This window comes from Danio rerio, chromosome 25 (assembly GCF_049306965.1).
Source record: "Danio rerio strain Tuebingen ecotype United States chromosome 25, GRCz12tu, whole genome shotgun sequence".
NCBI lineage: Eukaryota > Metazoa > Chordata > Actinopteri > Cypriniformes > Danionidae > Danio > Danio rerio.
The window spans coordinates 7,002,967-7,020,266 of NC_133200.1; the positions used below are offsets into that span (position 1 = coordinate 7,002,967).

The 17,300-nt window shown below is 33.9% G+C and overlaps 1 protein-coding gene and 1 long non-coding RNA gene across 2 annotated transcripts; one reads left to right on the plus strand and one right to left on the minus strand.

Annotated features, from left to right (window-relative positions):
• Positions 1-474: 474 nt before the first annotated feature.
• Positions 475-15,551, minus strand: skic8 (SKI8 subunit of superkiller complex). Its single transcript, NM_200853.1, has 10 exons — positions 15,250-15,551; positions 14,747-14,774; positions 14,535-14,640; positions 11,205-11,377; positions 10,508-10,656; positions 5,860-5,953; positions 2,900-2,993; positions 2,717-2,809; positions 2,553-2,631; positions 475-704 (listed from the first exon to the last, which is right to left on the minus strand). Exons 1-10 carry the CDS (start codon positions 15,259-15,261, stop codon positions 615-617), a joined length of 918 nt encoding a protein of 305 aa, NP_957147.1. The 5' UTR covers positions 15,262-15,551; the 3' UTR covers positions 475-614.
• On the plus strand, positions 6,068-10,314 carry LOC141380878 (uncharacterized). The gene is made up of 3 exons (XR_012400209.1): positions 6,068-6,733; positions 7,988-8,802; positions 9,032-10,314. It is a non-coding gene; the product is annotated as an uncharacterized lncRNA (long non-coding RNA).
• Positions 15,552-17,300: the final 1,749 nt, after the last annotated feature.

Consider the following 17,300-nt stretch of genomic DNA (forward strand, 5'->3'; position numbering starts at 1 on the left):
TGCCAGTTGACGTATTTTATAAACGTGCATTGTTTGAACTGCCAAAGTTGTTTGTGTGTAAACGTTTGTTTCTAACTAAATCTTTGTGTGGCCTGGGAGTGAATTGAATCAACCACACAAGATTGAAACCGCCTTATTTTCCTTTGATAGTGCGGCTCTAACACTCTAAACTCTTCTGTTGTCAAGTTCTGTTCTGGATTAGGTTTTCAAACTTTTTTTTTTTACATGTTTAATCACCAGCGGTTCAAATCAAGGGCTCTGAATTGTTGCAACAGTAACATGTGTTGGCCTGTAGAGGGCAGAGGAGTCACGTTTGTGCTCAAGATATGGGGAAAAAAAGGAAATATCAGGGAATTTTACACTTTTTTCCAAGCCAACAGGTAATTAAACTATATATGAATTAACTAACCAACTAACTAATAATAGTCTGTAACATCACTGGTCATTAATGTGTGAATCCAACAAAAACGATTGTTTAGTAAAAAAACAAAACGTTTATTTGTATGATCATGTGCAGATGTTGGCAATGAAACCATGAATTGATAATAATAATAAAAAATCAGTGGTATGCTGTGGTCTGAGTGGGTGTGAGTTCACCAGGAGGCTGTGGAGCTTTACATGGGACAGTCGTAAATATGGATGGCGCGGTCGTCTCCCGCAGACACGATCTTTGAGCCTGTGGGATTGTATTTCACACTCCAAACCTGCACAGATTTACAACATCAACAACATGTAAGAGTTATGCTCTTGAGAAACGAAAACATACTGATATCTGCTAAAGCAAATACAGAAATAACAGTCATTTTATCGAGCATTTTCAACAAAATTTCTCCAGTTGTGGGTGTCATAAATGATTCGGTTACACTTTACAAAAGGGTTTCATTAGTTAATGTATAAACTAACATAAACTAATAATGAACAGTATATATTAATCACAGTTTAATCAACATTTACAAATTCATACTTGTTAACATTAATTTAAGGCAGGGGTGGCCAAACTCGGTCCTCGAGGGCTGGTGTCCTGGAGAGTTTAGCTCCAGCTCTAATCAAACACACCTGCTTATAGATTTCTAGTGATCTTGAAGACACTGATTAGTTTGTTCAGGTGTGTTTGACTAGTGTTGGAACAAAACTCTGCAGGCACACCGGCCCTCGAGGATCAAGTTTGTACTAGAAACTTCCCGGCAGGTGTGTTAAAGCAAGTTGGAGCTAAATTCAGCAAGACACCGGCCCTCCAAGACTGAGTTTGGACACCCCTGATTTAAACTTAGATGGATAGATCGATAGAATGAAGGAACAATAGATAGATAGATAGATAGACAGACAGACAGACAGACAGACAGACAGACAGACAGACAGATAGATAGATAGATAGATAGATAGATAGATAGATAGATAGATAGATAGATAGATAGATAGATAGATAGATAGATAGATAGATATAAAATGATAGAAGGATGGAATGATAGATAAAATGATGGATGGATGGATAGATAAATAGATGGAACGATAGATAGACAGATGGATGGATGGATGGATGGATAGATAGATGGATAGAACGATAGACAGATGGAACTATAGATGGATGGATAGAACGATGGATGGATGGATAGATAGACAGAATGATTGAACGATATAGAATGATGGAAAGATAAATAGAATGACGGAACGATAGATAGAACGATGGATGGATGGATAGATGGAACGATAGATGGATGAATAGATAGATAGATAGATAGATAGATAGATAGATAGATAGATAGATAGACAGACAGACAGATGGAACAATAGACAGATGGATAGATAGAACAATGGATAGATAGAACGATAGGTGGATGGATATAGATAGATGGATAGAACGATGGATGGATGGAACGATGGAACGATGGATGGATGGATGGATGGATGGATAGACAGAATGACTGAACGATATAGAATGACGGAACGATGGAACGATGGATGGATGGATGGATAGAAGGAACGATAGATAGATGAATGGATAGATAGATAGATAGATAGATAGATAGATAGATAGACAGATAGATGGAACAACAGACAGATGGATAGATGGATGGATAGAATGATGGATAGCTGGAACGATGGATGGATGGATGGATGGATATAGATAGATGGATAGAACGGTGGATGGATGGAACGATGGATAGATAGAGAGTTAAATAGATAGATAGATAGATAGATAGATAGATAGATAGATAGATAGACAGACAGACAGACAGATAGATAGATAGATAGATAGATGGATGGATGGATGGATGGATGGATGGATGGATGGATGGATGGAACGATGGATGGATGGAACGATGGATGGATGGATGGATGGAACGATGGATAGATGGATGGATGGATAGATAGATAGATAGATAGATAGATAGATAGATAGATAGATAGATAGATAGATAGATAGATAGATAGATAGATAGATAGAAGGAACAATAGATAGAACGATAGAGATAAAACAATAGATGGATAGAACAATAGATGGATGGAACGATAGATGGATGGATGGACGGACAGATAGATGTTAATCTGACCTGGTCCTGATGGTCAAAGAATGTGTTGACACATGATCTGCTGCTCGTGTCCCACACCTTTATGCTCTTATCTGACGAACTGAAAAAATAAAAAGCCAAATATTACACTTCATAACATGCAAACTACACTTTCATTCTTAATTTACATAACTCTCAACTCTTGCCTAGACACAAAGTGCGTGTCATCGGGTGAAAAGGCCACGCTCAGCACCCAGGATCCATGACCGCTGAGTGTGCCGGCCAGGTTTGCGTGCTGCCTGTAAAACACACAAAAACAGGCAGAATATCAGATTTGAATATGTTTGGATGCTGAATATACACAGAAATCTGCGTGTGTTAATACTTACACATCATAAATTTTGATGTATCCGTCGTCTGATGCTGTGACCAGCAGCTGAGAGTCTGGAGAGAACGTCAGAGATCTGATAGGCATAGCGTGACCTGGATATGAACATATTAATGAGCGATGATGCTGAAAACGCAGCTTTGCATCACAGGAGTTAATTACATTTTAAAATATATATGAATGAAAAGTGGATATTTTAAGTTAAAAAGCACAACTGCTAAAAAAAAAAAAAAAAAAAAAAAAACAGGATTTTAATAAAAATAAAAACTAATTCTAATCCCCAAAGCTGCATTTGTTTGATTAAAATTGCAAAAAAACTAAATTATAAATTATAATTTCTTTTATTAAACACAGTTGAAATTGTCCTTCAGAAAGCATTAGAATACAAACTTCTCCTTAAGAAACATTTATTGTTGTTTATTATTGTAATCAGTGTTGAAAACTGCTGGGGTGCAATAATGCAGCACAATTTTAAAACACATTTAAATTGTTCACCAAGAAAGTAAAAAAAAACATTTCAAATGTAAAAACAAAAAATATTGAATTACAAATAAGTTACTTTTAACTTACTTTTCATGAAGGAAATCCTAAAAAAAAGTGAGAGTCAGCATTTTCTAATGATTTTTGAAGGATCATACAACACTAAAAATCTCAAATCTAAAAAAAAAATCATAGAAATAAATTATGAATCAATTAAAACAATAACACACTAAATAACGTTATATCAAATATTATACTATATATATATATATATATATATATATATATATATATATATATATATATATATATATATATATATATATATATATATATATATATATATATATATAGTATAATATTTGATATAACGTTATTATATATATATATATATATATATATATATATATATATATATATATATATATATATATATATATATATATATATATATATATGTATATATATGTTCTGGACCTAAGACAGATCGCTGTGGTAGATAGATAGATAGATAGATAGATAGATAGACAGACAGACAGACAGACAGACAGATAGATAGATAGATAGATTGATAGATAGATAGATAGATAGACGGACAGATGGATAGACGGATAGATGAATAGATAGATAGATAGATAGATAGATAGATAGATAGATAGATAGATAGATAGATAGATAGATAGATAGATAGATAGATAGATAGATAGAATGACAGACAGATAGACAGATAGATAGACATATAGATAGACAGATAGACATATAGATAGACAGACGGACGGACGGATAGAAGATAGATAGATAGATAGATAGATAGATAGATAGATAGATAGATAGATAGATAGATAGATAGATAGATAGATAGATAGATAGATAGATAGACTAACTTTTAACAGGTAATGTAAGAACTGAACTGCATCTAACACATTATTTCCATCTGGACCTCTTGGATTGAATGAAAGGGAAGAGCGAAGAAGACAAAGAGGAAAGAACTGGAGTTGTTTTGTGACAGAAGCTGAAGTTAAAAAGCACAACTGCTAAAAAAAACAAAAAAAAAAAAAAAAACAGGATTTTAATAAAAATAAAAACTAATTCTAATCCCCAAAGCTGCATTTGTTTGATTAAAATTGCAAAAAAACTAAATTATAAATTATAATTTCTTTTATTAAACACAGTTGAAATTGTCCTTCAGAAAGCATTAGAATACAAACTTCTCCTTAAGAAACATTTATTGTTGTTTATTATTGTAATCAGTGTTGAAAACTGCTGGGGTGCAATAATGCAGCACAATTTTAAAACACATTTAAATTGTTCACCAAGAAAGTAAAAAAAAACATTTCAAATGTAAAAACAAAAAATATTGAATTACAAATAAGTTACTTTTAACTTACTTTTCATGAAGGAAATCCTAAAAAAAAGTGAGAGTCAGCATTTTCTAATGATTTTTGAAGGATCATACAACACTAAAAATCTCAAATCTAAAAAAAAAATCATAGAAATAAATTATGAATCAATTAAAACAATAATACACTAAATAACGTTATATCAAATATTATACTATATATATATATATATATATATATATATATATATATATATATATATATATATATATATATATATATAGTATAATATTTGATATAACGTTATTATTATATATATATATATATATATATATATATATATATATATATATATATATATATATATATATATATATATATATATATATATATATATATATATATATGTATATATATGTTCTGGACCTAAGACAGATCGCTGTGGTAGATAGATAGATAGATAGATAGATAGATAGACAGACAGACAGACAGACAGACAGATAGATAGATAGATAGATAGATAGATAGATAGATAGACGGACAGATGGATAGACGGATAGATGAATAGATAGATAGATAGATAGATAGATAGATAGATAGATAGATAGATAGATAGATAGATAGATAGATAGATAGATAGATAGATAGATAGATAGATAGATAGATAGATAGATAGATAGATAGAATGACAGACAGATAGACAGATAGATAGACATATAGATAGACAGATAGACATATAGATAGACAGACGGACGGACGGATAGAAGATAGATAGATAGATAGATAGATAGATAGATAGATAGATAGATAGATAGATAGATAGATAGATAGATAGATAGATAGATAGATAGACTAACTTTTAACAGGTAATGTAAGAACTGAACTGCATCTAACACATTATTTCCATCTGGACCTCTTGGATTGAATGAAAGGGAAGAGCGAAGAAGACAAAGAGGAAAGAACTGGAGTTGTTTTGTGACAGAAGCTGAAGTTTAAAACCCCTGAGGGACAGCCAGAGACGCAAACAGGCTTTTCCAGCACGTTCACGTAACCCATAATCATCCTAAATGCATCCAGCAGACGCTCTGCTTTAATAGAGGAAACCGAAGACAGCCTGAATCATGTGGAAGACGATTTTCACCTTCCAGCGTGTGCAGGAGTTTCCCAGTCGCAATATCAAAAATATTAATGATTCCGTCAATAGCACCGCTGGCTAAGTACTTTCCATCTGGACTCTGGAGACACAGAGAAAAGAAAGATATTACAGTCTGGAAAACCCAACAAATGTTCGTTCAAATGTGTGTGAGAGTGCGTAATGTGTGAAATCTATTTCTTTTCTTTCTTTTTTTAAAGCCTGTACATAAGTGTCACTGTAACGCTCTGCCCTATGAAAAATACATTTCCCAGATGTTTTCCATGATTCATGCTCAATATTTTATCTTTATTTCTTGGTAACAAAACATTTTAGAGCTAGGCATAACAAAAGCCATTTGTTCAACATTCTTTTATAAGGAATCCTTATAATTTATAGTGTCATTACATTCTCAAGACCATAAAAGATGTTGGACCTTGTTATGTTTAATAACCTACATATGTAATAACTTATACCATAAATTATAATGGAATATGATGGTGATAAATGATTTTGAATTAGCTCCTTTTGGACAAACTCATCAGATCACAACCCACAGTTCAGAACACATGTGACCCGCAGATTAGGTGAATACTTTTTTCTTTACTTGTAGATCAATCCTAAATTTGTAACGATCAGAGAGCGATCACCTCTTGCACCATTGAAATCACATGTATGAAAGCATTTAGGCTTTCCTGTAAAATATAATGAGGAATATGTGGTGGGTTATTCAGGATGTGGCAGGTTTCTTAGGTTATTAAAGGTGTTTTCTGTCATTACTTAGTCTTGTGTTCTCGTGTAATGTCATCATCAGCTGCCAAAGTTCTAACGCCTGTTTCACACCGCAAGCGTCAGCGGCGCGTGAGCAGAGCGTGCGCAGCGCGTATGTCGAGCAGTAGCAGCATGCAGGCGTTTGCCTTTCACACCAGCTGCGTCTGCAGCGCGGAGCTCTTCGGCAGCTGCTGCAGAGATCAACCTATCTCTGTGTATTCTATCTAGTTACCCATGTCTCTCTATTTACAAATACACTTTTTAAACTTTTCATCTGCAACAAGGCCCCTCCTATGCTGTTTCTTTAACCTGCAAATGTTTATTTTACAAAATTTATAGATCAAATAGTACTGTATGCTTCTCAAGCTAACTTATATGAGAAGTGTCTACAGTCAGAAGACAATCGCCTGTGTTGTAGACCTAGTTATAATAATATTTATACAATATAGTTATAATGATATTTATACATGATCAAACTAGTGTTACTTTCTCCGCTTCAGTGATGTCCAGCGGCAGAATAACAGCTCGTTAATTCATGCTCGTGCAGATGATGAGACGGACAAAAGTAACCAATGCATGCCATTCTTTTACTTATTTTCGTGTTGTCAGATTCACAGAGCAAACAGCTCCCGGTAGGAATAACTCGAGTGAACATAAAACAAAGCCGATTAAAACTTTCTTCCTCTGCTAGCTGCACAGAACACAGCGAGCTCACATCATCCAGCATGCGTGTCGAACTACACTACCCACAATACACTTTGCTATGGACTACAAATCCCGTAAATATTCTATTTCCCCTCTCCTACAACACTAGTGTGCAACTTAAGCAAAACTGATACTAAAATTGTTTTACATTTGGTTTTGTAGTTCGGGCCTAAATAAATGTTTCTTGCCGTTTTTAATCGTTTTAAGTTAATTTGGATGACTATATAAACCATTTGACATTATTAACGCATTTATTGAGTAAAATTGCTACTTTTTACTGTCATTCAATGTGTTTTGGTCATTATCAATGCACTGTAACTTTAATGCGCGTCAAAAATAGACCCAGCGCCGAAACTATCGCTGCACTGCTGCTTCGGCGACGCTCACGCCTCGCTCTGACGCGCTGCTGCTGCTTGCGGTATGAAAGCTCTAATCTGTTAACATGGACGCCGAAAACACACGCGCTGCTCACGCTCTGCTCACGCGCCGCTGACGCTTGCGGTGTGAAACAGGCATAATACTCAAGACCGCAAGAACAGAGGATGCCTGAAACTTCCCGGATGTGTTCTTGATATCAAGGACGCACTAATGCAGACTTGAGCACCGTTCTTGCTCTAAAAGTCCCAGAAGTCATTGCGACTGGAGGTGGAATGCGCAGCAGTTTATTTAGATTTGTTATTAAAGTTCAGAGATATGACTTATTTACTTCAGGAGGTTCCCAAAATGAAACGGTGAATGTAAACATTACCATGGACATATTAATAAAGGAATATACACATTAAGGGAATTTGTTTGCTGAAATTCGTATAAAAATTGGAATTGAGAAACAGCCCATTGTTTAGCCTGCATTAAGGAATTCAGTGTAAGCTGCACGATTAATCAATAAAAGATTGGGATCTCAACACCCACTCAACATCAATTATAAATGATGGTGATTTGCACATGTTTATTAATCCTCGAATCGCTGCATTCAAATCTGTGTTTGAAATACGCAAAAATCAAGAAAGATATGGAGTCTTTAGTCTTTTGAGTTAGTTACAAACAGTCAAATGACACAGAATTACTTGGTGAACAGTTCATAGTTTAGATAAAACCACTGATGATTATGGTAAAGATTAAAACTACTGTCATATGCATTTAACAATGCTTAAAAATGAAAATTGTAGGCAGCAATTACATTATTTAACCAATAGGTGGCGACAACCAGCCATCAAAAATATGCCATTGTATAATGCTTCAAAAACGATACATGTAGCAATGAAACATGAAGTTTTATGAGTGAAAGACTGAATCATTTATTAAAAAAATTAAACTAAAAATTAATATGGGTTTAACAAATTATAATGTTAGATTAACACATTTAGCGTTATCAGTAACAGTAGTAGCAATTCCAGCGTTATGGATGTGACAATTGGAGTAAAAACTCAAAACATAAATTCACATAGAAAGAATACGTTAACATTATATTGAAAATTTGTTTATATTTTACAGAACAACTAACCACAGGGTTACAGGACCAGAAAAATATCAATCTGTAAACATGATTCGCACTTTAAATGAGGAAAATAGACATGCGTTATGGATGTGACCAAAAGAGTCTGCGAGTTTACAGTTCACAAATTACTTTGTAGAAATTTTGTATATTAAATTGCACAAACCAAAAGAAATAATGCTAATCAAAACGATAAGAGTTGGTTCTCTATAGAACAAAAAATATTGATATTATTTTATACTGTTGCATTCATGAGGAAAAAGTGCCGTTATGTGAATTTGCTTCGTTATGGATGTGACCGATGTAAAATTGCCACTTGTGTGACTTTGCTAATTCAACTAGAATAGTTTGAAAAAACTAACAGATCACACGCAAATGGCTACAGCAAGAGCGACCAACCCTTAGTTATTGGATAGACGCAACTATTGAGATCGACACAATGGAAAAAATCACTTTTGTTGTCAATTTAAAGAAGGATATATTCCTAGGAAAATGGAGAAAAAGGGTTAAATATATTTTAGTTAGAAGACCCGACTTTGTTGCTATAAATGAATACAAGATGTTGTTCTGATAGATAAATATATGCTAATGTATGTACATGTATATGGTTACACTTATTCATATTATTATGTGTAACATCCCCATGTGTATAATGAAGATAGTCACTTGAGATTATTCTGGAAGGAATTATATTATGACATGTGTTCTTACCCTGGATGTAAATAGTTTTTTAAATTCCATTTATTTTTGATTATTATATTTTATTGGATCTTTTTCTTATTTTTTTTACTTTTCTTCTCTTTTTATGCTGTTTTTCATTTTATAATTTACAAAATTTGAGTACTACTGTGTAGAAAATACACCTGACAATAATGTACGCAATTGTTATACCATCTAAGCTCACATACTGAGATACCACTGTACCTTAAAATACTGTGATTGTACTCAACTGAATATTCAAAATAAACAAAGTTAAAAAAAAAAAAGAAAGAAAACACTAACAGAGATATTTTGATTATTTCTAATGTACTGAAAAATAATTGCTTCCCCGAAATCTTGAAAACTGTTTTGCTATTTTGTTGAAAACCTAGTTTTTTTTTCATGGCAAGGTTGACATTTGCATGGAATTACTCAGTCGTGACAGTTAATTCTTCACTGTACTAAACATTTTACAACAAATTTTTATTCAGCTGATTATTTCTTCATTTAATTTTTAATAAAATTACAAGTTGTAATATCTGTTTGTTAAAACCAAAAGTTTCCTGCAGTGCTGTTTTTGTAATAAATGGAAAGAAAATTACAGTTGTCTCCTCCCCTTTTTGGTTGATATGAAAAATGGTCCTGAGACTAAAAACTCATAATGAGATCCGAACTGTGGTATTTGTGATCCATTACACCAGGCATGTACAAACTCGGTGTCCTGCAAAGTTTAGTTCTAACCCCAATCAGTCACACCTGGCCTAGCTAATCAAGCTCTTACTAGGCTTTCTAGAAACATCCTTGCAGGTGTGTTGAGGCAAGTTGGAGCTAAAATCTGCAGGACACCGGCCCTCCAGGACCGAGTTTGGACACCCCTGCATTACACCATTAATACTAATATACATATGCATTGTGTGTGTGTACGTAAAATAAAAACAAATGATGTAACATTTAAAATGAATGCCTTTTAATAATGCTTTGTGATCTTACATAAGCGATGCTCAGAATGAATTTCCCTCTGGTGTCCAGTGAATGCTCCTTTTTCCCACTTTCCACACCGAAGATGTTGACCTTCCCAAGATGGCTGCCGGTGGCGATGTATTTGGAGTCAGGAGAGAAAGCCACCGTCCAGGCGTCAACTGCAGACGGAATAGAAAATAAGTTCACCACACTCAAAGCTGCATTAAACATCAAATGGGATTTCGAAAAAGATTTTTCCCAATGTTTCAATGTAAACAGTCTGCAAAAGTGCCAATCAAGATGAATTAAGAAAGACTTAACTCTAAATTGCCTTAACGAGCCGTTACATTTTCAAGTCTTTAGCCTTCTACCAATCTACGACAAGACAATAACAGTAACTATTTTGCATTATTCCAAAACATACGAACACTCTGAAATGGGTGTTTAATTTTTGACATGGAATAGGCTCAGAAAGACCGATCAAAACAGACTTGTCCAGCTGACCAATCAGAGCAGAGTTGACTTACGGAAGGGAGGGGTTTACAGATTATAAGCCCACGATTCATTCAAACAAACTGTGCTGAAATCATTGCAGAATTATTTTAATTTGAATTACATAATCTGAGGAAATTACAGTGTTTTCTGACCTTAGATGACTCTAAAACAATATTAGGACACTTTAATATACCATACACCTGCTCTTAAAAAAAAAGAAATGAACGCTTACCAGGTCCCGCGTCCATGGATTTAATCTGTTTGCCCGTCTCCAGGTCCCAGAGGCGAATGTGAGCATCCAGAGAGCTGGAGGCGGCGATGGCTCCATTCTGACTGATGTTCACAGACACAACACCCAGCTGATGACCCTCGAGAGTCCACTGCAGCTCCAGCTTCTCATCACTCCTGCCAGACAAGAGCAGAAAAATAGACACTTTTTAGGGTAGGTTTAACCTTGAGAAAGCTTTGGTTCAATTGAAAACAACTCTGGAGTGAATGCTGCCATCTGATCCCTGGTGAGAGCAATGAAAAGATGCAGATTTTGTACTTGGAACGAACAAGATATCTTTAAAAAGCCCACGTGGACAATTTCGCAAGATCTGGGGCCCTTTCCTCTGTGATTTCATGAGGAATTATATTCTTTAAAGCTATGTATTGTAACTAAAAAGTTGCTTTGATTGCCACTATATTGTACACTTACAGGCTGGGATAGGGGTGTTCTTTTAGTTTGTTTGTTTGTTTGCTTTCGTAAGTTTATGCATATCAGAAAATAAATCCTGGAATGTGATTATTGTTCAATTTAATTCGATTCATCTTTCTTTCTTTCTATACCACTTTTATAATGTAGATTGTGTCTAAGCAGCTGAACATAGAAGTTCTAGTAAATTGAAACAGTGTCAGTTCAGTTTAAGTTGAAGTTCAGTTTAGCTCAGTGTGGTTTAATTTTCACTGATGAAAGTCCAAACACTGAAGAGCAAATCCATTGATGTGCAGCTAGCTCCACATGTCCCGAACCAAGCAAGCCAGTGGCGAGAAACAAAACTTCACCAATTGACGAAAGTGAAGAAGGAAAAAAAAAATCTAGTGATAAATCAGAATCAGTTGAGCACAACAATTTCTCCTCTGGCCAAACTACTTGTGCAGAGCTGCAGTCTGGGTGCAGGAGGCTGCAGAATGCTGGACGTCCATCCAAGTATATTCAATGGCCAAATAAAACTTATTTAACTGTTTTTTGATTCTGACTAAGACAGGGGTGTCCAAACTCGGTCCTGGAGGGCCGGTGTCCTGCAGATTTTAGCTCCAACTTGCCTCAACACACCTTCAAGGATGTTTCTAGAAAGCCTGGTAAGAGCTTTATTAGCTAGCCCAGGTGGGCCTGGACTAAGAGAACCAGGAGAATTAAACAACTAGGCCTAGGTAGTGTATATAAAATTTGTTTGTTGCTCATAATATAAAAATAATAATAAAGATCTTATAAATGATTTTGGGTTATTATGTTAAGGGTTGCTCTTTAAAAGATGCCAATTTTAATATAAACGTTATCACTATGTAAATTTCACATTCACAAATGCAAATCGGCAAAAAGCAAACTTCTCTTCATGGCACTAGAAAAACAGATTGAATAAATGGCACATATATAAATGTGATATAAAACAAATATTATATGCTCCTCTGTTAACGTTTTTGCATAGAATGTCCAACATAGGGTTGTAACGGTATGAATTTTTTACGGTATGATAATCGTCTAAAACAATACCACGGTTTGACGGTTTCGCAGTATACGGTATTAAATAGTAATTCTCATAGCAAAGACCCTGAAAAGAATAAGAACACATTTTCTGACTGAACAAAGGTTTTATTTCAACAAACTTTTGAAAGAACCATTTTAATAGAACTATAGAAGTCTTTTATAAAAATAAACTGAAAAATCTCCCATTTTAATAAATTAAATTAGAAGGAATAAACAAGCAGGGTCTTTTAAGATTAGACAAAAATAAACTTAAACTGTCCTTCCTTATAAGCAGGATAAATGGGAGACCAAAAGTGCAATACCAAGTTTATGGCTGTAAACATGTATTTAAAGCGTTGTTTTTTTCAGTCTAGGTTGTGATGAAGAAATGTAAGCATGTTGAGATTTTCAGGACTTAATATTGACCGCTGAGGTGAGAGAATGTGTCCACTTGTACAATGAACAAATAAAAAAATAATAAATAATGTCAAAGTCCAAATAAACATGGTGCAAATCCTCAGTAAAAATAGATATAAATATTTACTATACTATAAATAGTTACATAACGAAACTAGATTCAATATGGAACATCCTTAGGTTTTATGTGCCACCATGGATATGGTTGTCTGTGGATATGGATTTGGATGTGGTTGTATGCAATGCAGACAAACAACTGCACCTTCATTTCGTTTTATTTAGCCGCGCAGAAATGTATGCCTATCTCTCATTCCGTGTTGTTCAAAAAGCTCAGTGTTGGTCCACAAACAAAAGCGAAACCTATGCTTATTGGTTGTGATATAGCGAGTTTGAACCAATCTGGGCATGGAGGAGGGACAATGCATCAATGTATCATGTCTGGTTTGTCCGGAGACACAGTGACGAGCGTTTCTTTGTCAAATCAGCGTTGTCAAATTTTGATGACGTAACCGCACTGATTCCGGAGCCTCTGAAAGTCCGCGAATGTTATGTGATACAGCACTAGAAAGCTGAGATTCTCTTCTTTATGCCAATCTTTCAATTGTATGAATCAGATCAGCGGATCAAAGGTTATTAAACATTTAAGAGCAATACTTATTTTTAGCCGCGGGCGGCTGTCTCGGTCTTTAAGGGTTAAAACCGTTGATATGCAATTGTTCATGGTATGATAATCGTGCACGTTCAAATCGTGGTAAACCGTCATACCGGTATATTGTTACAACCCTAGTCCAACATACTGCTTTTTTAAACTTGCAATTGTGAGTTTACATTGATTCTGAAACAAGATGTCAGAATTTTCAACCACTGTGAGTTATAAATTAGTGCGATTTAAAGTCAAAATTGTAAACTAAATTGTATTTAAACCCCTCGGAATTGTATTTATATCACACAGCTAGGCCTGTCACGATAAGGAACTTAGGAAATAGTTGCAATACGCGATACTACTGTCATATTGATATCATTTTATACCACTGATTATATAATGATCCTATATCAGCATAATAACTCAAACAGCCATTATCACTTTAAAATACTTATCATATTTAGATTCTATAAGTTGACGTTAAAAAGGTAATTTCCTATTGTATATACCATTTAATGTCCTATTAGGTAAATGTCTCATTTTAAACTTTGACACTGGTGAGGTAGAATGTAAATGTCATTGTAAAATGGCTTTAACGTTATTTGTGAATTTGTAAATATATACTGCAACGGCAAAAATGATTGAGGTCATCTCAAAGTATTGCTCGACAAGTCGATATATGGATTATTGTGACAGGGCTACACACAGCCTTACTGCAAACACACTCTAAATCAAAAGTTTACCCTTTTACTGCACTTTGCTCATTGATTTACCATTTCCACACTTTGACCAGGTCATCCAGAGAGCCGGTCACAATGGTTTCAGAGCCGTCCTTCTCACTGCGACCCCATGCTGCTGTCCAGATGGCGTCTTCATGAGCTGCAAATGCATAAAAGCACATTTAGTAGCTCAAATATGCTCCCTATCTAGACAGCTCACTACATTCCAGACATTTTTTAGGAATAAGTGTGTGAGGAGGACTCACCGTGCTCCTGCTTGAAGAGTATACTGTACTGAAAAACAGAGAAATAAACATTTATATAACATAAAAGCATGATTTTGATCACTGTATAATACACTTTAAAAATGCTTTTCTTACTTAGATGATTTTTATTAAACATAGTTTGTTGTTTTAAGAAATAATGTGTCAAAATTAAGTGAGATTTTCCTTAAAACAAGCAAAATAATCTGCCAATGGGGTAAGCAAAATAATCGTAAATCAAAAGGAAAAGCAAGATTATTTTTCTTACCTCAAGGGAAGATTATTTAGCTTGCTTTAAGAATAAACTCGCTTAATTTTGACATATTATTTCTTAAAGCAAGACACTATGTTTAGCTTATTTAGAAAAAGCTTCGTGGTTTAAATATTTTTTAGAGATTTGGACTAGAAACAAGTCAAACTTTAAGTAGTAAGAGCATTTGTTGCAGTGTAACGTTAAATAAGTCAGAAAACTTCTAGCTATGTGAAAATATTAGAGATTAACTCACTTGTGTGCTCATGGTTCTTCGCTTCAAACCCTGGTTGTGCTATAAAGGAGTTCTTATGAGTTAATAAGCCGTGTGTGATTTTTATTATTAATTATCTCACTTTATACACTCAATTCATGCAATGGTGCTAGCGTATTTTAGCTTTTCAATAAATGAACGGATTCTTTACGTCTTCTGTGCGTCCCGAAAAAGCTGTAGCGCGGTCGAGCTAAACACCGTAAGCGTTTAATGGTAGCTACGGATATTAAATTAGGAAATAATGCGGTCTGTTAACAATAATAAACGGCCGCAATGATACCGACTAGAGAGCCGCCATGACACCTGCGCGCAAAGCAGCATGGGAACAGACGACTGACTCCGCCCTCTCGTGCTGGCTTTCAAAACACTGGTCTAGAGGAATATTATTATTCATTCATTCATTTTCCTTCGGCTTAGTCCCTTGTTTATCAAGGGTCTTCACAGTGGAATGAACCGCCTATTATTCTAATTATTATTATATAATATTATGAATGTAACTAATATATCTTAACTAACGTGTGTGCTAATTAGAAAGAGCTTTATTGCCAGGTATGTTCACACATACGAGGAATTTGTTTTCGTGACAGAGCTTCTACAGTGCAACAGAATCACAGATACAGGACAAAAACAGATGATAAATATATTTTTTAAATAGTAAAAAAAAGTAAGTGAATGCAAATATACAAATTGACACGTGTACAGGTAGATTATATACGTTATATGTGCGGCATATAAAGTGTGTTGTTAAATAAGTGTATATGTGTGTAAAAAAAAAGTGTATAGCAAGTAGTGTGGTTGTTAAAAATAACAATATCCTGCAATAATATTAATATTATACAAATAAAAAAAAAGAAATTTAATAAATTATATATATATATATATATATATATATATATATATATATATATATATATATATATATATATATATATATATATATATATATATCAATGATGAGAATAAAATACCATTAAAATTAAAACACAAAATGAATCATTAAAAATATATTTTTAACTAACTAAAAAGGCTACAATTGTTTTACAATAATAAAAATCAAACATTTATTGAATCAATGCTAATATAATAAAAACATAAAATATAAATGATAAAAATACATTATTGTACTGAAAAGACCAGATAATCAAAGCATTATTAAACAACATGTATAAGTGCAAGTAGAAACTGAAATTGAAGTAATAAACATATTAGTTGTTTATAAAATAAATACTAAATATATATTTCTCAATTCTAAATTACAGTACTAAATATATACATCATTATTGATACAAATGCAGGTACCAGTTATTGTAATATATATATATATATATATATATATATATATATATATATATATATATATATATATATATATATATATATACACTCACCGCCCACTATATTAGGTACACCTTACTAGTACTGGGATGGACCCCCGTTTGCCTTCAGAACTGACTTAATCCTTCGTGGCATAGATTCAACAAGGTACTGAAAATATTCTTTAGATACTTTGGTCCATATTGACATGATAGCATCACGCAGTTGCTGCAGATTTGTCGACTTTACATCCATGATGTGAATCTCCCATTAAAGTAGTACTAGGGTTCCACAAGGCTGTGTCAGTTCACCTATTCTTTTTACACTTTTTACAAATGAATGTTCAAGTAAGCATTAACAGAATTTTATTTTTAAATATTCTGATGACACAGCCATTTTTAACCTATAAGAATGATGATATCAGTGTTATCTACCAGTCAGAAATTAGCCGGTTTGTTGAGTGGTGTGATAGAAATAAGCTAAAAATAAATACTAAGAAAACAGAACAGATTATATTTGACCCAAAGTGTATAGGTGACCATCGTCAAGTGGTTGTACACGACCATCCTGTCACTCAGTCAGAAACCTATAAGTGCTTAAGCATTTACATCGACAGTTTTTTCACATGGAAAACACACATTGAGTGGGTTTGTTCTCGTTTACACCAGAGATTGTATTTTTTACGTAGGTTACGTCTTTTTGGAGTTAACAAGAAGCTC

What these genes read in the sequence shown, in the direction of transcription:
- skic8 (NM_200853.1), bottom strand. An exon ending in TACATCAAAATTTATGATGT is followed by an intron (nt 2,810 to 2,899) that starts GTAAGTATTAAC and finishes TGTGTTTTACAG; the next exon opens with GCAGCACGCAAACCTGGCCG. An exon ending in GACACGCACTTTGTGTCTAG is followed by an intron (nt 2,632 to 2,716) that starts GCAAGAGTTGAG and finishes TTATTTTTTCAG; the next exon opens with TTCGTCAGATAAGAGCATAA.